The sequence below is a fragment of the Canis lupus genome, chromosome 10 (genome assembly GCF_048164855.1).
Source record: "Canis lupus baileyi chromosome 10, mCanLup2.hap1, whole genome shotgun sequence".
Taxonomy (NCBI): Eukaryota; Metazoa; Chordata; class Mammalia; order Carnivora; family Canidae; genus Canis; species Canis lupus.
The window spans coordinates 18,353,496-18,376,610 of record NC_132847.1 but is presented as its reverse complement, the minus strand read 5'-3'; the positions used below and the strand labels follow the sequence as shown (position 1 = coordinate 18,376,610).

The 23,115-nt window shown below is 35.3% G+C and overlaps 1 protein-coding gene and 1 long non-coding RNA gene across 4 annotated transcripts in view; one reads left to right on the top strand and one right to left on the bottom strand.

Annotated features, from left to right (window-relative positions):
• The window catches only part of SLC12A2 (solute carrier family 12 member 2), a 112,828-nt gene that overhangs the window by 60,329 nt on the left and 29,384 nt on the right, over window positions 1–23,115 (bottom strand). For both annotated transcript variants that reach the window (XM_072840873.1, XM_072840874.1), the window contains exons 4-6: window positions 23,009–23,104; window positions 3,724–3,863; window positions 1,691–1,801 (exon numbers count right to left, since the gene is read on the bottom strand). In XM_072840873.1, coding sequence (XP_072696974.1) covers window positions 1,691–1,801; window positions 3,724–3,863; window positions 23,009–23,104 — 347 coding nt within the window. The remainder of the gene's footprint in view (window positions 1–1,690; window positions 1,802–3,723; window positions 3,864–23,008; window positions 23,105–23,115) is intronic.
• LOC140641286 (uncharacterized) overlaps window positions 1–23,115 on the top strand; it is an 86,629-nt gene that overhangs the window by 52,495 nt on the left and 11,019 nt on the right. The window lies entirely within an intron of this gene.

Genomic DNA, 23,115 nt, shown 5'->3' with positions numbered 1-23,115 from the left:
CTTTAAAGAACTGTCCTAAAATGTTCAATATATTGAGGCAAAACATGGATAGCATAAGTAGGATCATGCCAAATATTTCTGAAATGAATTAAAGATGTGCATGCCATCCCACAAATCATAAAGCAGTATATGAATTCCATAACACTGTAGGTTTTTCATCCTTTATCATTATTACTGCCTCCACCAATGTAAGTACAATATTGATATGGAAAACCTATTTCCTACGAACACAAGTTTTATACCAAGTCCAAACATAACGTTTAATGTCTGACAGCCACAGGATGAAAAGAAGAAAAAGTACAGAAAGAAGAAGACAATATCCAGGAAGAGGATTTAAGTAGCAATGGGACTTGAAGGAACAATCTATGAGAATTACCATCTCCTCTCCATCACTCTTTTTGTTTTGTTTTCATGGGATATAACTGATATATAACAATGTATCAGTTTCCACTGTACCACATAAGAGATTCAATATTTATACACATGTAATTGTGAAATGATCATACAAGTCTAGTTAATATCCAGGATCATAGTTAAAGAATTGTTTTTTCTTGTGATGAGAATTTTAAGACCTACATTTTTAAAAAAACAACTTTCAGATATGCAATACATTATTAACTATAGTCACCATGCTGCACATTACATCCCTGTGACTTTATTTCATAACTGCAATTTTATACATTTGACTACATTCACTATTTTGCCCCCTTCCCCCACCTCTCCTTCTCCACTCTCAAACTCCCAATAAAGTTAAATAGATACTCATGAAAACCCTGTGTCATCCATGGGAATAAAAACTGCTTAAATGCTAATCATGTCAGGTAGTATGAAATTCTATTCTTTTCAGTAAAGTCAGCTACTTAAATACATAAGTAAATGATTTAATTATATACTTTTGACTTAAAAAAACAACCTTGGGAATATTATTCTTTACAATTTTTCTAATTTCTGACCTAGTAAGTATTACCACAGCTCATATATAGCAGAAATATGTGGTCTTACATGATTTATAAGAAGGAACATGAAGACACCTAGAAGAGACTTGGAGATCCTCAGCAGCATCCTTGTGGATGGATATGCATTAGTCAGGAAAGCAGAGGTGTATTGAGGAACATTCTCTTAAACACACAGAAATAATTGCAAGTGCTCTGCCTACAGGTTAACATGTGACTTCAGCAAGGTTAACATGTGACTTTTTTTCCCAGAAACAGTGGTCCTGGCTTTGGTAGCCATGACTTCTGAGACTTCAACAACAAGGAGCAAAATGAGTGCCTCTAAGCTCTCATGGGAACTAACTTGGTAGTTTATTGTCCTTGTGTTTATTTTTGAAGTTGAACTTTTAAATAAATTACAAAGCCAAGAGCTTAATTTGGGCTACCTAACATATTGACCTGAGTGATTCTAAATAACTTCAAACAAGATTAAGAGAGGGGAGGAGGGAGAAAGGGAGGTGAGAAGGGATAGGAAGTCCAAAGTTAGAAAGTACTGTGTTTAAGTAGATGCTACACTGTTTTCACCAAACATTCCTTTCCCTGCCTTGTCTGATACATAAACTTCTCTGAAAATGAACACTTAAGGAATCTTCAAAATCTAAAAATACTACCACACTTTAGAGTGGTCCATAAACAAAAGCTCTAAAAGTTCATATGTTAAATATGTACAGATATATTCCAGTGAGTTTGTTACTTACTTTCGCTTCCCACTCCATTCCAGCTACTGAGATACCTAAAAGGATCACCACCGTAATGGCTCCAATAATTCGGATATCATTGATTTCATCTATCATAAGTATGGAATGTTCCTAGAAAAAGAGAATTATAAATGTAATGAACAATATTAGTTATTCAGATAAAGTCTTTAATTCTTTTGGAAACACTTCAGAGACATCAGAACTTCTTACATGAAGAAGTGGAATAAATGCCTATGTAAGGAATGAACAGGGAGACCTAAGAAAAAGTAACAAGTATGTACTATTGAGGCACCATTCGAGAATCTCAAGAAATCAAAAAAATTATCAAATTAATGCTACACTTAATACAGACTCAATAAATCAAAACTGAAATTTCTAACAAGCAAATAAAAATCATGCTGTGCCTAAGCAGAACTCACAGTACTTTTTAAAGAAATGTATTTTGTATCACTGTGATTAGCAAAGTCATGCTTTTAATGGTCTTTTAAGTTGCATAAGAAAAAGAGATGAATACACTTTCATGCAGTCGTCCAAAAAACACCCACTGTTCCTGCTCTTTAAGCAAAAATGTTTGTGGTTTACTATCAGTGACATTAAAAACATGCTAAACTAAATAATGGAAGAGTATTAACTCTTAATAGTTATACTGCTTGCTTTCTCAAAGCCCTTGCTTTTCCCATCCCTTTGGCCTCTACAGATAAGGTCAATGCCAATGCCAGTGCCAGTCCCTCTCAAATCTTATACTTCCTAACAGACCGCATATGACTACAGAAGAAAAGAGTTACAACCTAACCTAACATGAACAACCATAGGTGTCTTTCAAGGTCCCTCTCAGTTAATAATGCTGAATTCTATTTCACTTCTACTGCTTTAACTACACATATCCCAATGACTCTTTTCAAACAAATTATCTTCTAAACTCCAGAGTAGTATTATCAACTACTTCCTGGCCAACTCTACTTAGATATACCAATCGTTCTTCAAATCAGACATCCCAAACTAAACTCTCCTATGCTTCTATTTCACAGTGAATGCCATTACCCTTCATTTAACCCTCCAACTCAGGGATGCCTGGGTGGCTCAGTGGTAGAGTGTCTGCCTTTGGCTCAGGGTGTGATCTTGGAGTCCTGGGAGTCCCCATATCGGGGTCCCTGTAGGGAGCCTGCTTCTCCCTCTGCCTATGTCTCTGCCTCTCTGTCTCTCATGAATAAATAAATAAAATCTTTAAAAAAAACCTCCAACTCAGAAATCTGTATATAAACCTGAAATCCTTCCTTCTCTTTCTCTAATTTCCCATATCCCAATAATCATCAAGTCTACTCATTTAACATTTTTAAAATCTCTCCAGTTCACCCACATGTCCAGCTCCACTAGGCATTGTTTGAATGTGTGCCACCATCCCTTTCCCAGGATAGCTACAACCTCCTAAATGGTCTCCCTCTCCACCTGTGATTCCTCAGATCCATGCTCCATATATACTGTGATCAGGTGTTTCTTCAGGCCCCAATTTGATCATGTGCCCCTCACTACAATTGAGATTAAAACCACAGTTTAACAGCAGACAATACCTTTCCTGATTTGACCCGTCCCGCCGTCAGTCAGTCCTAAATCTCTCCTCTTTGTGCTCCAATCATAGAGAAATATTTACAGAATGTTTTTTAAAAACACACCGTACTCTACCCTTTCCAGGTCTTTTTTTCCCTTTTCTCCCTTATCCCCTTCATGTCATACCCTACCTCTCCTACTTGCCTAACACCTAGAATCCCTTTCTTGGAAAACCTTTCCTCACACTCCTTTGTGATCCCCTTTCCTGGGTGGTAGTAAGTTGAATGATTACCCTTTGTGATGCCTAGGTCCCCTACCATGCATGACCCCATTTCTGACAATGTCTCATCATTAGTTTGTCTCCTACACTAAATTTTTTGAAGGACACGTTTTGTGTCCATCACTGCTTTCCTAGGATCTAATATGGGAAGTGGCACATAACCCCTCAATAAAGATTTGGGAAACAAATGTTTAGAAAGGGAAATTACCTTAAGCAACTCCACCACAGTTTCTGCAAATCCAACCACATACATAGCAACCGCAACAGCATTGGCAAAAGCGAAGATCAGTCCAATTGCACCACCAAATTCTGGCCCTAGACTTCTAGATATTAAATAATATGCTCCTCCTAAAGGAAAGGGGGGAAAAAAACCAAAAATACTGAAGTTAGGATTTTAAAAGTCAGAAATCACATGCCTCCAGTAAGCATAGCAGTTAAATTAATAAGCAAGTGGGTGAGCATATTTTCAGAAATAAACATCCCAAAAGAATTCTTTACAACCCACTTCATTCATTAACAGTTCTCAACACTCAGAGAATTCTGCCCATATCAAATATAAAATCATCTGGCTTTTTAAATCCCTATTTTCTCTTCTAAAGCTTAGACTAGAATGAACAAAAGCCTCCTGCTCATATTCATAAATACCAATATCATCTCCTAATGGTTTTCTAAGTAGTGTTTTTAATCTTAATGTAACTGTTAAAGTTATAGTTGAGATGATTTCAGTAACTTATATTGGTACAGTAATTTGTTGGTAATGTGAATAGTAAGACTTAATTTCCTAAGAAACTGCAAAGAACAGCAAGCATAAGGTGGTATCCTAAGTAAATACAGTTTATATTTAATAAATCCTGCCTAAATGTCATAGTCAACAAGGACATTAAATGAACTATCATAAAACAAGTATTTTTCTAACTTAAATATTAATCAGTATTATGATTCTGAGTCAATCTAATGCTTAGTTGAAATCTCTAATAATTCTTCCAAACTTCTTTTTTTTTCTTCTTTTTTTCTTCCAAACTTCTAATTTATTTCTGGCCTCTAGGTCATAAACAAACTTAGTTTTAATAATAATTTGGTTATATGACATTATATACATTTTTTTCAGATACTGATGAACTGTTTAATTAAGACCATCTAATAAAATGCCATTTAACAGCTGAGCATTTCTCCTGTTCTCTCAGTATAATGAAAACAAACACATCAAAAAATTCTACTGCTCAATAAAGTATGCAAACTTCATTTTGAAAACACCTGTAAAAGTGTTTTAAAAATATAAAATATAAAAAAATAAAACCTGTAAAAGGTTTTATAATTAATTCTATCAATTCTCTCAAAATATTCTACACTTTAAATCTATCCACCCAAAACTTCCTTATCTTACCAATTAATAATTTCTACCACCTTGGAAAGCCTCAAGAAAAAAATGCAACCTAATCATTTGTAATAATTGGTCTTACGGTTTTTAATCAGATGAAATTACTTTAAAATTTCCCAGAAATATTTCTGAACACTAAAAAATTCTAATAGATTTATATGAGGACAATTTTTTACATCAAAGATTTTAGCATAAGACATTAAACTACATTATAATTAATCACAAGGAAAATCCTTGGATTATCTAATTATCAAGACTATATTTAACATATATGTTCTCAAAATCCTATATGTTCTCAAAATTGATTTAAACTATTTCATTTAGGGATGCCTGGGTGGCTCAGCAGTTGAGTGTCTGCCTTTTGCTTAGTGCGTGGTCCCAGGATCTGGGATGAAGTCCCGCATCGGGCTCCCTGTGAAGAGCCTGCTTCTCCCTCTGTCTGTGTCTCTGCCTCTCTCTCTGTCTCTCATGAATGAATAAATCAATCTTTAAAAAACATATAAAAAATAAACTTTTCATTTATGCCAATATCAACAATAAATTACATATGTATCCTGATTTCATAGATAAGAAAATAAGGTCACCATGAAAGGTTAATTGGAATCATTCAACTACTCATGTGTTTCAACAGTTGACAATATAAACTTGAGAAGGAGGGGCAACTGGGTGGTACAGGCAGTTAGGCCTGACTTCAGCTCTAGTCATGATCTCAGCGTCCTGAAATTGAGTCCTGAGCTGTGGGTTCCCTGCTGAGTGGGGACTCTCTGCCCTTCTACCCACTCATGCTTGTGCTCTCTCTCTCAAATAAATAAATAAAATCTTAATGTAAAAAAAGACCCGGTGGCTCAGCGGTTTAGGGCCGCCTTCAGCCCAGGGCGTGATCCTGGAGATCCGGGATCAAGTCCCACGTCAGGATTCCTGCATGGAGCCTGCTTCTCCCTCTGCCTGTGTCTCTGCCTCTCTCTCTGTGTGTGTCTCTCATGAATAAATAAATAAAATCTTTAAAAAAAAAAAAAAAGAAAAGAACCTGAGAATGAGAAACATCACCAATAGGACCTATAAAAGCAACTAATTCATTCATGATGTGCTTTCTATTTATTTCAAATCTATTACCAAGAAGAAAAAATATGTATCTTAAGGTGCATTTAATTTGGTGAAACATAATAGAAAGGGGAAATTCACCTTAGGAATGAGGATATTATAAGTAGGGAAATTCTGCCATTTCAAAACAATTTTTTTTTTTTAAGATTTTATTTATTCATGAGAGACACAGAGCGAGCGAGCAAGTGAGGCAGAGACATAGGCAGAGGGAGAAGCAGGCTCCATGCAGGGAGCCCGACGCGGGACTCGATCCCAGGTCTCCAGGATCACAACCTGGGCCGAAGGTGGCGCTAAACCACTGAGCCACCCGGGCTGCCCAATTCTGCTATTTCAGAATGGCAATTTAAATCTTCTGCAACTTAAATACCTAACCCTTAAAACCTCACGTCTAGTTTTGTTAATATTTCAAAGATTTGTATTTTTTCCAAGAAAATAAAGAATGTGTGGGTAATAAAGAATACTCTGAGAGTATCTGCTAATCTCACTACACTTTTACTCCCAATGAAAAGGAAATACTCTCTGCCCTGTTTCTTTCACTTCTACTCCTCCTTTCTACAGGCAACCAGTTTTAAAAGTAGTTTTCTTTTATTTTTTTTTTTTTGTTTTCATCAACATCAAATGATAGTATTAAAGACCTACTACTCAGACAGACTGGTCTGGTAGTTTTACTAATAAGCATAAAGCAGGTATTTATCTTCATTTATAATTTGTTTTGTTAAAAATTACATTTTACTTAATTCTAGCTAAATACTATTATCATTCCCATTTTATATATGAGAAAGTGAAGGTTTAGAAAGATTAAGTAAATTGAACAGGGTCATACAGGCAGCAGGGGAAGAACTGGGCTTAAACTCAGGGTCTGGCTGAAGTTGTTATCATACAATATGCATGACAAAAATCAGACTTTTTGTTATCACCGAAAATGATGATGAGAGAGATAAAGAATTAGGAGTGATTAAAAGGCATCAACAGACAAGAGTAACTACTTTCTTTCAAAAAAATCTACTTGTCAAGCAAACACAGAAGTTAACATTGAAAAAAAAAAAATTCCTCATGGGGGAATGGCTATAAACTACCCCAAATCCTGAGTACAGAAGACATAAATGAGTCAGATACCAGAGTACTAAGTACTGATACTTACATACACTGGGTTCCACTTTTATTACATATTGAATTGGGGATATATTTCCCTATAGCTCTTCCTAAATTTCACATCAATAACCAAAACCGTGACTAGGTTAACCAAGAGCCTAAGATCAAACATGGATTACTGACAATAAAATAAGTGTCACTAACTTCAAATCTGAAATCATACAGTGGATATTACTGACCACAATAGAATTAAATTAAGTGTATGAAAGATCTCTAATATCAGAGAAACAAAGTAATAAAGAACAGAAGCCACTGATACATAAAACAATGAAGGAAAATTAACAAAGCCAAAAGTTGTTTACAAAAACATTAATAAAACTGGTAGACAATGAGTGAGACAAGACAGAAAATATAAAGTAACAAATCACTAATTTAAAAAGGGACATATAATTATAAATCCTACAGTCATTAAGAAGTTGAAAGGTAAGATAGTAATTTTATTGCAATGAATATGCAACTCAGATGAAATGGATGCCCAAACTGTGGTAAGAACAGGAAATTAATAATATAATCCTATAGCTAAGAGATTAAGATTTATAATAAAAAAACTCCACACACAAATACAAATACACATTTAAAATAAACTACAAGCATAGTTTCACTGATAAGGAGGAGAAAAAATCAATTTTACACAGATTCTTCCAGAAAACAGAGGAAATGAAGGTCAACATCCCTTTTATGATGAGCATAATCGTGATACCAAAATCCAACTAAGGTATAGAAAAAAAGATTTCCAATGAATATTCCTCATGATCCTAGACTCAAAAATCCTTAACAAATGTAGACAAATAAAATGTAGCAGAAGCAAAGTTTATCCCACAAATGCCAGGTTGTTTTAGAATTCAAAAAACCATATAATTTGTGCAGTAACAGAATTAAGGGAGGAAAACCATATAACCATTTCAGAAGATGTGGGAAAAGCATGGCAAAATTCAATATCCATTCAGGATAAATATTTTAAACAATTCAGAACAACAACTTCCTCAATCTGACAAGTGACATCTTCAAAATCCCTGCAGTTAACAACCCTGTTAGCTGTGATACATTGAACTCATTCTACCTAAGACTGAAAACAAGGCAAGGTATTTATTCTTATCATTTCTATTCACCACAGTACTGGAAATTCAAACTAATTTGAAATGTTTTAAACAAACGAAAAAAAGAGAAAGAAAAAAAAAATCCTAGAAAACCCAAAAGCCTCCACCCCAAGATTGCTAGAACTCATACAGCAATTTGGTAGCGTGGCAGGATACAAAATCAATGCCCAGAAATCAGTGGCATTTCTATACACTAACAATGAGACTGAAGAAAGAGAAATTAAGGAGTCAATCCCATTTACAATTGCACCCAAAAGCATAAGATACCTAGGAATAAACCTAACCAAAGAGGTAAAGGATCTATACCCTAAAAACTATTGAACACTTCTGAAAGAAATTGAGGAAGACACAAAGAGATGGAAAATTATTCCATGCTCATGGATTGGCAGAATTAATATTGTGAAAATGTCAATGTTACCCAGGGCAATTTACACATTTAATGCAATCCCTATCAAAATACCATGGACTTTCTTCAGAGAGTTAGAACAAATTATTTTAAGATTTGTGTGGAATCAGAAAAGACCCCGAATAGCCAGGGGAATTTTAAAAAAGAAAACCATATCTGGGGGCATCACAATGCCAGATTTCAGGTTGTACTACAAAGCTGTGGTCATCAAGACAGTGTGGTACTGGCACAAAAACAGACACATAAATCAATGGAACAGAATAGAGAACCCAGAAGTGGACCGTCAACTTTATGGTCAACTAATATTCGATAAAGGAGGAAAGACTATCCATTGGAAAAAGACAGTCTCTTCAATAAATGGTGCTGAGAAAATTGGACATCCACATGAAGAAGAATGAAACTAGACCACTCTCTTGCACCATACACAAAGATAAACTCAAAATGGATGAAAGATCTTAATGTGAGACAAGATTCCATCAAAATCCTAGAGGAGAACACAGGCAACACCCTTTTTGAACTCAGCCACAGTAACTTCTTGCAAGATACATCCACGAAGGCAAAAGAAACAAAAGCAAAAATGAACTATTGGGACTTCATCAAGATAAGAAGCTTCTGCACAGCAAAGGATACAGTCAACAAAACTAAAAGACAACCTACAGAATGGGAGAAGATATTTGCAAATGACCTATCAGATAAAGGGCTAGTTTCCAAGATCTTTAAAGAACTTCCTAAACTCAACACCAAAGAAACAAACAATCCAACCATGAAATGGGCAAAAGACATGAAGAGAAATCTCACAGAGGAAGACACAGACATGGCCAACATGCACATGAGAAAATGCTCTGCATCACTTGCCATCAGGGAAATACAAATCAAAACCACAATGAGATACCACCTCACACCAGTGAGAATGGGGCAAATTAACAAGGCAGGAAACCACAAATGTTGGAGAGGATGCGGAGAAAAGGGAACCCTCTTATACTGTTGGTGGGAATGTGAACTGGTGCAGCCACTCTGGAAAACTGTGTGCAGGTTCCTCAAAGAGTTAAAAATAGACTTGCCCTATGACCCAGCAATTGCACTGTTGGGGATTTACCCCAAAAATACAGATGCAATGAAACGCCAGGACACCTGCACCCCGATGTTTATAGCAGCAATGGCCACAATAACCAAACTGTGGAAGGAGCCTCGGTGTCCATCGACAGATGAATGGATAAAGAAGATGTGGTTTATGTATACAATGGAATATTACTCAGCCATTAGAAATGACAAATACCCACCATTTGCTCCAACGTGGATGGAACTGGAGGGTATTATGCTGAGTGAAGTAAGTCAATCGGAGAAGGACAAACATTATATGTTCTCATTCATTTGGGGAATATAAATAATAGTTAAAAGGAATATAAGGGAAGGGTGAAGAAATGTGTGGGAAATATCAGAAAGGGAGACAGAACATAAAGACTCCTAACTCCGGGAAATGAACTAGGGGTGGTGGAAGGGGAGGAGGGCAGGGGGTGGGGGTGAATGGGTGATGGGCACTGGGGGGGCCACTTGACAGGATGAGTGGGTGTTATTCTGTATGTTGGTAAATTGAACACTAATAAAAAATAAATTTATTAAAAAAAATCCTAAAAATTGGCAAGTAAAAGTATAAGCCATGTGTATTCACAGATGACATGTCTGTTTGTATTAATCAAGATCAGACAGTAATGGTGTCAAAATACAAAAGTCTATTTTACTTCTCTATACAAGAAACGAAAACATGGAAAATAAAGTTTACAAATACCATTTATGACCAAAGAACACGAAACACTTAAGGGTAAATTTAATAAAATACAGGCAAAACACCTATACTAAAAAAATAAAAAAAACACTCCTGTAAGAAACAAAAGATCTAAATAAATGGAGAGATATACCATTTTCATAAACTGGAAGACTCTATATTGTTAACATTGCCATCCTTCCCAAAAAGAATGAATTACCAAACTCCATCAAGATTTCATGGTTTTTTTGTTTTGTTTAGTAGAAATTGGTATGCCCAATTCAAAAATTTAGGTAGAAATGCAAAGGACCCAGAAGAGCCAAAACAATGTTGAAAAAGAACAAAGTTGGAAGACTTAGAAAGTATAGAATTAAACAATCAATAGTAATTGGCACAACAGGAGAAACAAACTTATCGATGGAACAATATATAGTCCAGACAATACACAGATAATTGATTTTTCAACAAGGGCATCAAAGTTAATTCAAAAGAGAAAAGCTAGCTGTTTGAACAAATGGTAATAGACCAAGTGGATATCTAAGAAGGGAGAAAGGGAGAGGAGAGAACCAAACCTTTGTCTCACTAATAAACAAAAGTTAATTTGAGACCATTGATAAGTCAAAAACCTAAGCTAAAACTATAAAGATTCTAAACAAAAACAGAAAAGAATATCTTCATGATCTTGGGATAAGCGAAAAATTTCAGGCCAGTACAATAAAAGGAATCCCAAGAATCTGGATTTCATCAAAATGGCAAACTTTGACACTCTGAAAGACAGGATTAGGAAAATTATAAAAATGATGAGGCAAGTCAAAAACTGGGGAAAGAAACACACACTACTTATGTTAGACAATCAACTATATTCAGAATGTACAAAAATTCTCGTACAAATAAATAAAAGATAATACAATTTAAAAATTGGCAAAAGATTCCAATATATTACAAAAGAAGATATACAAGTGGTCATAAGCACACAAAAAGATGCTTACCATAATTAATCATCCACAAGAAGAGCTATAATTAAAAATATATAACAAGAGTTGGTAACAACAAGTACAAACTGGAAGTCTCATATATTGTTGATGGTAGTATAAAATGGTACAACCACTATGGAAAACCATTTGGCAATTCTTATAAATAAGACACACAAGTACCACACAAATCAACAAATCCACTCATAGGTAATCTCCCAACATGAGTAAAAACAAATACAACCACTAAGACTTGTACAAGAATGCTCCTATTAGCTTATTCATACTAGCATGACACTAAAATAACTTAAATGTCCAGAAATAGGTACTAATTTTATTACTATAAGTGTACAGTCATAAAATAGAGTAATATAGATTAATACCACACTACAAAAAACTACTAACATAGAGCAACATGAATGAATCCCAAAAACACCATATTGTGGTGAGACACACAAAAAAAGAGCACCTTCAACAGAATATAATTCCATCTTGCACTAGAGGAGAGGGAATGATTATAAAGGAACGTTCTTGTATGATAAAAAATAGTATGTATTTTGTTTGAGCTAGGTTTATATACTTATTAAAACTCAAAGAGCTGGGATTCCTGGGTGGCACAGCGGTTTAGCGCCTGCCTTTGGCCCAGGGCGTGATCCTGGAGTCCTGGGATCGAGTCCCACATCAGGCTCCCTGCATGGAGCCTGCTTCTCCCTCTGCCTGTGTCTCTGCCTCTCTCTCTGTGTGTCTCTCATGAATAAATAAATAAAATCTTAAAGAAAAAAACTCATAGAGCTGTAAACTTAAAATATATGCATTTCACTACATGTGAATTTTACTTCAATAATATTGATCTAGTCAACTATAATCTACTGTCAACAACTAGCATTTTAGGGATGTTTGGGTGGCTCAGCGGTTGAGCATCTGCCTTTGACCCAGGGCATGATCCTGGAGTCCTGGAATCAAGTCCCATGTGGGGCTCCCTGCATGGAGCCTGTTTCTCTCTCTGCCTATGTCTCTGCCTGTCTCTCTTTGTGTCTCTCATGAATAAACAAATAAATTAAAATCTTAAAAAAAAAAAAAAACCAAAAAAACTAGCATTTTAAAACTTAAAAACTACCCTAGTCAAAATGATATATAGCAAAAAAAATCTTCATGCGTTAGACTTCAAGAGAAGATTAAATGGGTCCTAAGCAAGTTCATCAGCTCACTGCTTATAATGAAAGGAGTCGAGTTACTTTTAAGCTGGACTATGTGTTAAATTGGTTTTCCTTTGTTTTTTTGAGAAATTTTTCTTAAAAGGCAATTAAATCGGGGAGTCTAGGAGGATCAGTCCACTAAGCATCTGACTTTTTTTTTAGATCTATTTATTTATTTTAAAGATTTTTTAAAAAAATATTTATTTATTTATTATTTATGATAGACGAGAGAGAGAGAGAGAGAGGCAGAGACACAGGAGGAGGGAGAAGCAGGTTCAATGCAGGGAGCCCAACGCGGGACTCGATCCCAGCACTCCAGGATCACGCCCTGGGCTGAAGGCAGGCGCCAAACTGCTGAGCCACCCAGGGATCCCCAAGCATCTGACTTATTTTGGCTGAGGTCACAATCTCAAGGTCATGAGATGGGAGCCCTGCAGTGGGCTCCATGCTCAGCAGGTAGTCTACTGGAGAGTCTCTCTCTCAAATAAATAAATCTTTTTTAAAAAAGGCAATGAAATCCAACATTTTCTCTCTCTCTCTCTCTCTCTCTATATATATATATATATATATATATATATATTTTTTTTTTTTTTTTGTAAAAACAAAGAACCCAACGCAAGTTGGGGATTAGTATGGAACATATGCAAAATGAACAGAGTTGTGACCAGATTCATCACCACCACCTAGCACACTCCCTCTTCATTACTTCTGTGATTCTTAGGTTGTAACCTCACAGGATCCTAGCACAATAAGGCAACTCAATGGTCATCAGGCTTGACTCTTCGTTTTACATGAGGACACAGAGATTTGGATAAATTGTGACTTTATGTAACAGGTGACCACGAAAAGACCATGTGATGTGTTGATTAGTCTTACAAGTAAAATCAACACTAAAATGACTGTTTTAACTATTCTTACTGTTCTAAGAATTAACCTGAAACTCCTGGGAAAAATAAAGTTTTATTACAATTCTATTTTAAATTTGGGCAAAATACTAAAAATCGTTTCCTTGTCTATTACCTAAATTACAGAACTTCATGAATGGTGGAAGGGTAACAAAGGTTTTTGCTAAGTAGACATTTCATTAAAAAAATCAACCATATCCTGTTTCTTAATCAGGAGTCAGTAGATTTGACAGCTCACTTTCTTTCTTTTTTTTTTTTTTTTTTTTTTTGACAGCTCACTTTCTAGTGAGTTTTGTCTTGCCAATTTTTGTTCTCAAGCATTAATCAATGATCACCTAGTTTTTTCTAATAAGAACAATAAAATGAATAACCCATAATTAACCAGTGCGAATGTGCATGGTCAGGAGCAATTTTTGATTAGAGCTCCATTTACTAATCAATCTTTGTAGAAAGTAGGATTATCAGATACAGCTATTAAGAATATTCAGAACAAATGAACTGAACTCAAATTAAATGGGACTTTCAAAATAAAATACACAAAAACCCACACACAGCTAGGCAGGAAGGGAGGAGCAGTACTTACTATCCTTTTGAACGTGCACTCTGGATGCCACATTACCAATTATGCCACAAAAGAGACATTTCTTAAACCACACACAGCTCTTAAAAGTTCTCTTCACAAGGAAAATAACATGTTTTTTTTTTCTTTTTCCCTTATATCTACATGATATGATGGATGTTATCTAAACTTATTATGGCAACTTATTCACAATATATGTAAGTATAATCATTCTGCTGTAACATCTCAAACTTACTCAGTGCTGTATTTTAATTATATCTCAATAAAACTCTAAGAAAAAAAAATACACATGGTTCAATTACCAGTCAATACATAGCTCTTTTTATCTGCTAACATGGAATAAATGTTGTACATTAATGTGAAAAAAGTTTTGATATTTAGAAATACCAACAAACCTGTCCAAGTCCAGGTTAATTTCCTCTAAACTATTTCACCTTCTTTTATTATAACTATTGCTCATCCTTGATAAAAACTACACAAGAAATCTTATTGTCCAATATGATCTTGAAAAATCAGTCAACATGTGATCCAGGTATGGGTAAGTAATTCTGAACAAACTCAAATTCTGACACACATTTTCTACCAAAATGAACTTCCTTCAAAGAGTAGCTTGAAAGTAATTCAATTTAGAACACAAATGGATCCAACTATAAGGTAGGAAAAGACATAAAATGAAATTTAAAGGGTAATGGACTCCAGTTAAAATAAAAGTTAATTTGGGGTGCTTGGGTGGCTGTCAGTTAAGTGTCTGCCATCAGCTCAGGTCTTGATCACGGGGTCCTGGGATTGACTCCCATGTGGGAAGCTTGCTTCTCCCACTCCCTCTCCCTCTGACTCTCCCTTCTGCTGGTCCTCTCTCTCTCAAATAAATGAATAAAATCTTTAAAAATAAAAATTTAACAACGTGACCACCAGAGTGTCCAGAGATAGACCTACAAATGTAGGGTCAACTAATATTTTTCCAGCTTTACTGAGATATAACTGACATATGATATTCAGATACACAATGCAACATGCACCTGTACATGTTGCAAAATGTTTACCAAAATAAGGTTAATATATCCTTCACCACACAGAATTTCCATTTTTGTTGTTTTATGATAAGAACATTTCAGATCTACTCCCAGGAATTTTCAAGTATACAATACTCATGATGTCTGCATGCTGTATATTAGATCCCCATAACTACTTCTTATAACTGAAAGTCTCGTCAACATCTCATCATTTCCCTTACCTATCAACCCCGGGTAACAACCTTTCTACACTCTGTTTCTAGCAGTCTGGCTTTTTTAGATTCCACATATATGTAAGATTATATAGCATTTGCCTTTCTCTAACTTACTCCACTTAGTATAGCGCCCTCAGGTCCATCTATGTTGTTGCGAATGGTAACACATCCTTTTAATGGCTAAATTTGTGTGTGTGATTTCTTTTTTTATTCATCCATCAGTGAACACTTAAGCTGTTTCCACGTCTTAGCTATATGAGCAATGCAATGAACACGGAAGTGCAAACATCTCTAACAAATAGTGATTTCATTTCCTCTGAATAAATACCAAGGAAGTGGGACTATTGGATCATATGGTAGCTCTGTTTTTTGAAGAACCTCCATATTGTCTGCCAGGGTGGCTGTATCAATTTTCATCCCCAATAGTGCACAAGTGTCCCCTTTTCTCACATTCTCACTGGAATTTATTATCTCTTGCCTTTTTGATAATAACCATTCTAACAGGTACAAGGTGGCAATTCATTGTGGCTCTGATTTGCATTTCCATGATGATTAGTGATGTTGACCACCTTTTCATGAACTTGTCTTCTTTAGAGAAATGTCCATACAGGTCTTTTGTACATTTTTTAATCAGATTATTTGGTTTGTTGCTATTGAGGTGTAATTCCTTCTCTATTTTGGGTATTAACCCCTCATCAGATATAGGATTTGCAATTATTTTCTGCCATTCTGTAGGTTGTCTTTTCCTTCTGCTCACGGTTTCTTGGGCAGTGCAGAAGCACTGTAGTTCGATACAGTCCCATTTGCTGATTTTTGCTTTCATTCTTCTGCTTTTGGTGTTCTATCCAAAAAAATCACTAGAGAGGCCAAAGTATAGGGCTTCACTCCTATAATTTGTTCTAGGAATTTCATGGGTTTAGGTCTTAGATTTAAGTCCTTAATCCACTTGGACTTAATTTCTAATGAGTGATCTACGACAGGGGTCTAATTTCTTTTGTATGTGAATATCCAGTTTCCCACTGAAGAGATTATCCTTTTCACATTGAGTATTCTTGAGCTCCCTTGTCAAATACTAGATTAGTGTATAGACCTAAGTTTATTTCTGGGTTCTTGATTCTATTCCACAGGTCTATGCACCTTTTAATGCGACCACCATAACATTTTGATTGCTATAGCTTTGAAACATGGTTTGAAATCAGGAACTATGATGCCTCCAGCTTTGTTCTTTCTCAAGACTGCTGGACTATTCAGGGTCTTTTATGGTTCCATGACCATTTTTCCTATTTCTGTGAAAAATGCTCTCAGAATTTTCATAGATATTATGTTGAAGTGATATGGAAGGAACCTAAGTGTCCACCAACTGACAAATAGATAAGGGTGTGGTGTGTGTGTGTGTGTGTGTGTGTGTGTGTGTGTGTGTGATGGAATATTACACAGCCATAAAAAAGCATGAGACTGTGTCAGTTGAGGCAACATGGATGGACCTAGGCAGTATTATGCTAAGTAAAATAAGCACAATGAAAAAGACAAAAAAAACTTTGATTCTACTTAAAGGTGGAATCTGAAAAAAAAAAAAATACCCTCAGATGAAAAAGCAAATAAAGAGCAAAGTCAGACCTATAAATACAGATAACAAACTGATGGTTGCCAAAGGGGAGGGGAGTTGGACGTTGAACAAAGTGGATGTAGGGGAAAAGAAGATAAAGGCTTCCAGTTACCGAAAGACTAAGTCACAGGAATAAAAGGCACAACATAAGGAATATAGCCAATGGTACTGTAACAGGGATGTTATGGGACAGATGGTACCTATACACTTACGAACATAGCATAATATATCAACTTGTCAAATCACAAAGTTGTATCTGAAACTAATGGTAACAGTATGGGTCAACTACACTTAAAAAATTTGAAATTTCTAACTAATAAAAAACTTCAAAAAGTTGTTACCCAAAAAACAGAGGAAAATGAAAAGTTTGTGAGGAGACATCCTGTATTTCCCATGGATGAAAAGATCAATATATGTAAAATGAATCATCTATGTATTTTACAGTATCTGTGGAAATTGTGTAAAATAAAGGTTTTGTTGGTGTATCAAGGAAGAAACAAATCAAAAGTGAAAATAACAAAAATATAACATTATCAATGAGAAAATAAACTATCTAACAATTGCTACTCAGAGTTCCTATAATATGATTAGAAAATACACCAGAGTTCTTACAGCAGTAAATTACCTACTTCTGTACACTCATTGAATAGTTTATCTGAAGCTACCTTATGTAAAATTCCAAGGAACCATTTTCTATAACCATACAATAGAGTTTTAAGAGATCCAAATGGATCCTATACCCATCTTGTTTATCGTTCTAGGAAATACATTCTAATACCCTGTTTACCAATATATAATAGTTTGTTTGCCTCTTAACATTGGGCAAATTTCCTCTATTCTGTTGCCATCATTAAGTCAAGTAGAGAAAAAAATGTGTCAAGCAACATGAAATCTTCAAACTAGGACTAGGTGCTGTATTATCACTGTGACTGGTCACTTGAATTAGTTAATCTTGAAGAATCAGGGCATATAGCCCTAATTTTGAGGCAATTTCGGAACCAAGTTAAAGTATTTTTAATCATTAAAGACTGGCAAAATTGAAATGCCGCCAAATGAGTCGAAGAGAAAACTATTTACAAGTATTTACAATTGCTTGCCAGATTCACATTTGGACTACTTGTGGCTTATAAGTAGTGTATTTTTGTTTTTGTTTTTGTTTTTTTTTAACTAAACCGAAAACACAATGTTATGCTTAAGTCTACTAAAACTTCAAAATATAGCTGTTACAGAACTGCTTATTACAGCTTTTTCAGACATTTTATTGATATAGAAAGTTGTAATTTGAAATAAATTAGCAATAAAAGGAAAGAACTATGGAGTTTAATTCTAAGTTACAACTTCTTGTTTGGTGATGACAGGAAGAATAGTTACATAATGGACTAAAGAAAAAATCTGACAAATGATAATCTGATTTTACCAATACAGAAAGCACTTTGTCACTTACAATCCATGCAAAAAATGTTAGTATTACTTTCAATGTTTAATTTTACCTATATAGAGAATGAGGAGGTGTTCAATTATTTCAGAGAAATGAAAAAGATAGAGTATATAAACACAAATCTGACATACTACGGACTCTTAAAAAAGATTCACCAGTAAAATCTGCATGAAATTTAAATTCGTTGAAAAAACAAGTGTAATTGTTTCATTTTTGTTCTCCTCATCCATACAAATTATACCTCTGATTAACAACAATGTTGCATGAAATACCATAGGTAATCTATGGCAAAACTACATTATCATTCCTAGCAGTTAAGTTTCATGTATCACACCTTGCAGTTAGATTTCAAAAAATAATTGCCACTATTATCTGAACAGGGCTCCAAGAAAATAGGATCTTGTCTGACTTTCATTGTTACAAACCCAGTGCCTGTCACAAAGAGCTCAACAATTATCTGCCAATGACTGAAATACAAGATGAAATTTCATTTCCATTATGGAATAGGCAGGTTTATATTAATTTTACATTTTCAGAACAACCTGATTTTGATGTAACCTGGATTTTTATTTGAAAGTATACTGAACCTTGCTTTCAACCTAATGCTCAGCATATATAATAAAACATGATTCAAAAACTAGTATTTACTATTTTATAAATGAGTCCATATTCATAAGACTCATTTATGAAAGAGGATGGAAGAACTCTGATCTGTGACATCTAGAAAATGCAAATCTAAGTAGAAGTGGCTGCTGGCCAGCACTCTCTTCGAGAACCTGCTGCATGTGGCCCACACGTAAAATGCAGCTCTCAGATAAGGTTTTGCAAAATAGTTAAGAGCTCTGGGCTCCTTGCAGGATACAATCATCTGTAGAATGTATTTGTCTGTTAGGCCAGGGACTGTGGCAGAGATGAAGGTGAAGAGGTACCTGCCCAAGTTACTTGGTACTGCTATTCTTATTCTGCGCAAGCAGAGAACTGAGGACAAGATTCTCTAATCTGCTAGTACCTTTTTGCACCCTCAAATCCTTCCTAAAAACTAATTAAGCCTGAAACTACCCATCTTTTATCTTCTAAGTTTTGATTTTTTTTTTTAGAAATTTTGAACATTGCCATATTATTTTTATCCTAGACTTCATAATTGGACATTATTATATTTGTTCACAAACTAGCAGTCACTTCATATTTTAAAAAACGACTATACTTTTCTAGATTGCTGTTTAATTTCTAAAATGTACTGTTAAAGCCAATGTTATGATTACTTGGTAAAAAGCACACAGTGCTAAGAAAATTATGTATGTCACATACTGCCAAAGAACTAAAAACATACCCTATAAACTGAGAATAAAATATTATTCAATAATAAAATATAAATAAATGTTATGATTAAAAATCAACATCAACTGTTGAACACGACCTCAAAACAGTTCTTTATATTAATAAGATAGCTAGGCAAGTTCAAAAGGAGCTCTATAAATTGAAATTACTATACAGACCAACCACAACGTTTAGGTAAAATATTTATTAATTCCGTTAATAATCAACCTCCAGTTCATAGAAAATTGAGATGGGTCTCCAGACCTCACTATTCTCATGTTATCCCTCCATTTCTCCAATCTAAGCCTTTGGAACCCTGACCCTGTAGATTTTTCTACCTCTACTCCTCTCTTCATCATGTAACCATTTTAAGAAAACAAGTAAAAATCAAGTCCTCAGTGACTGGGATAGAGGAGATCCATCTGGCATTCTTGGTCCCATCCCACTTAAAGACAAAAGGAATTTCCTGTTACGAATGGCAAATTCACACCTATATGAGTCTCTTCCAGTCTGTTTTAAACCTCAAGTCCCACTCTTCCTCCTCCTTGGAAAATTACATTGAACAAGGAAGGATTCCTGGGGTGCCTGGCTGGCATGGTTGGTGAAGCACACAACTCTGGATCTTAGGGCTGTGGGTTTGAGCCTCACGTCGGGTATAGAGATAATTTAAGGAAGAAAAAAAAATTCCTTGTTCCAAAGAGAGTCCTAGTCTGGCATGTGCTGTCAGCATGCTGTAGTGTCACGCATTTTTTAAAATTTCATTTAAATTCAATTTGCTAACATATAGTGTAACACCCAGTGCTCATTTCATCATGTGCCCTCCTTAATGCCCATCACCCAGTTACCCTATCCCCCACCCATCTCCTCTTCTACAACCCTTTGTTTCCCAGAGTTAGGAGTCTCTCATGGTTTGTCTTCTCTCTAATACTATAGTGTCATTTAATAAGTTCTTTTCTCCTCTGGATATTCTATAAAATGCTTCCTGGAGCTACAGGCATGATATAATTCAGATTTAATTTCTTCGGAAACAATACATCACAGATACTTTTACTGAGCTTACAAAGTTGTAATGTTTTATTTTTATTTTTATTTATTTATTTTTTTAAGTTGTAATGTTTTAATTCTCTTTCCTTCTCTTACTATGTGCAACAGTTATCAAAGAACAAATCTCATCAATTTCTTGGTCACACTGAGTTTAGGTAAAAAAACTTTCATCCAGGAAAACTTTATTCAACATGAGATTTCTTTACGTTTATTTATTGATTCTCTTAACAAATTAGTTCCCTAGCATTCTTCAAAGGTAAAAAATAAAGATTTTTTTTGTGGTGTCTATGAACTTAAGAAGGATTTTACATTATGTCTTCATTCAAATCACTTAGGAGTAGTAGTATTGCTGTTCAAATTATCCAAACTTAACTCAGCATCAACATCTTCAAGTTGGCTCCTGGTCCTTTTTACCTAAAACTAGTAGTCTTTATCGTACCTTCTTTACTTTTCAATGTGAAAAGATGTTTAGGCTCTTCTACTACACTTCCGGCCCAGATCTGGAACCAATCATTTTCCAAGGTCCCTTGGCTCCTCTGAATGAATATATACCACGCGAGCACTAGAGGGGCTCACTGCTACTGGGATGATCATGTTATACATAATTTTTGTGTACAGAACTAAGCAACATGCACCTTTGGTATAAAATGTGTAAGTCACACCAATAGTTTCAATTTAGAATCATAACTACAGGGTGCAATATATTCTTGCCAGATTTAGACCTGTATCTACTTTCTCACACGTGGAAAATGCTGTTTTTTCATGACAGCAAAATAAATCCCTTTAGGGCTGTCCAAGTCCATAAAGCAGATAAAGAGGTGACAAAAGGGGCTTACTGTCATTGAAAAAATATCTTCAAAAAACTTTCACTGCAGATGTCTGTAAAGGATTAGCCAGGTTTCCAAAGTCACCAACTGACAAGTGAAAAATGAATGCCTTCTAGCAAAGGTTCAAAGTACGTGGTCAAAGTCTCTGAAGTAGATGTGTTTAAGAATATATATGAAAACTACCGGTAGTATTGAAAGATGAAATGGCTTTTTTAGTCACAAGGCAGGAAAATCTATGCTTCTCCTAAATTTGTGTTCACTTAGAGAATAATCCCTGGGGTTCATGCCACCAGCAGCTTCATGCCCCACTGCTCCCATTACAATCTAGACTGGAAAGCCTGAAGATAAGGAGAAATACTTTGATAATTTACTGGTATAACATGTCCATTTCTCATTTCACTTCCATTCCCCAACAGTAGCAGAAATAAATGAAGCACAGGGCACCCAGTACATAGACAAAAATTATCTCTTCGTGTTGTCTGATTAACTCTTTTGGGCATATCCACATCTTACACCCCAGTATAGCTCAATATAGACTCATGTACACATACAACTTCAGTCAACAGTCATGCATGCTCAGCATGGTCATATTGCTACCAGTTTCCCCTAGGACCATAGTGATCTGGATATTCTGGTATGTAAGAAATATGAAGACAATGAAGAAAAATGAAAGGCTCAATCTAGTTCTCTAAATATCTGAGACAAGACAGGAATTATGTATCTATAATGTCAAATACGGATCTGTTAAACAGGTGAAGCAGATGTTACAGGTAGATGCTCTTCTCAATTGATCTGCAATGACAACTGTACAGGAGGAGCTGGTAAAATCCATTTTCTTTCCTTTCTCTAGGGATCTCCTCACTCCAGCTAAATGATGAGTTGATTTAGAAAATGTATTTCTTTTCTTCTTGTTCACAGGGGTTCCAATGCTATTCTCCTGGTCTCCTGGGTGCTCTCCCTGGGAGGGTTAAATCTCACAAGACTGATCTTGTAGACTCCAATGAAAGAGGCCCGAAGGCACCCAAAAAAGAAAGCTAGAGTTGATAGAATAGACTCAAAGTCCCAGGTAGAACTCACACAAGCTGTCAGATCACAGGAAAAGAACTCTGCCTAAGTTTTCATAAAGGAGGAGGAATGAGGTTACACCTATATAATACTGACCATATACAGGATGCATGCTACTGATCCAAGGCCTGTAACCAAGGAGGTAAGGGACAACCCAATTGAGAAGAAACCTAGTCAGAAGTTCCATTCTTGCTACCAAATACAATGAAGATACTAAGTAGTTTAAAGCATACATGTTTGTGTATGGGCCAAAATTAAATTTTATTTTCAAATACACCAGGTTGAAAGCGCTTAGCAGCAACTCTCTCACCTTTATAGACCTATGTTGCTTTTTTTAAGATAAAAATAATTTAAAATTTAAATCTCAATTTATTTATTAACTGTAATCTGGTGACAATGATATAAAAATACTGAATTTACCTCCACGTACAAATCCATTAGTAGCTATTGCTGAAGTAGACAATCCTGTGATAGTTGTCACAACAGTGGCCATTATAATTACAACAACCGAGAGACCTTTAGGGAAA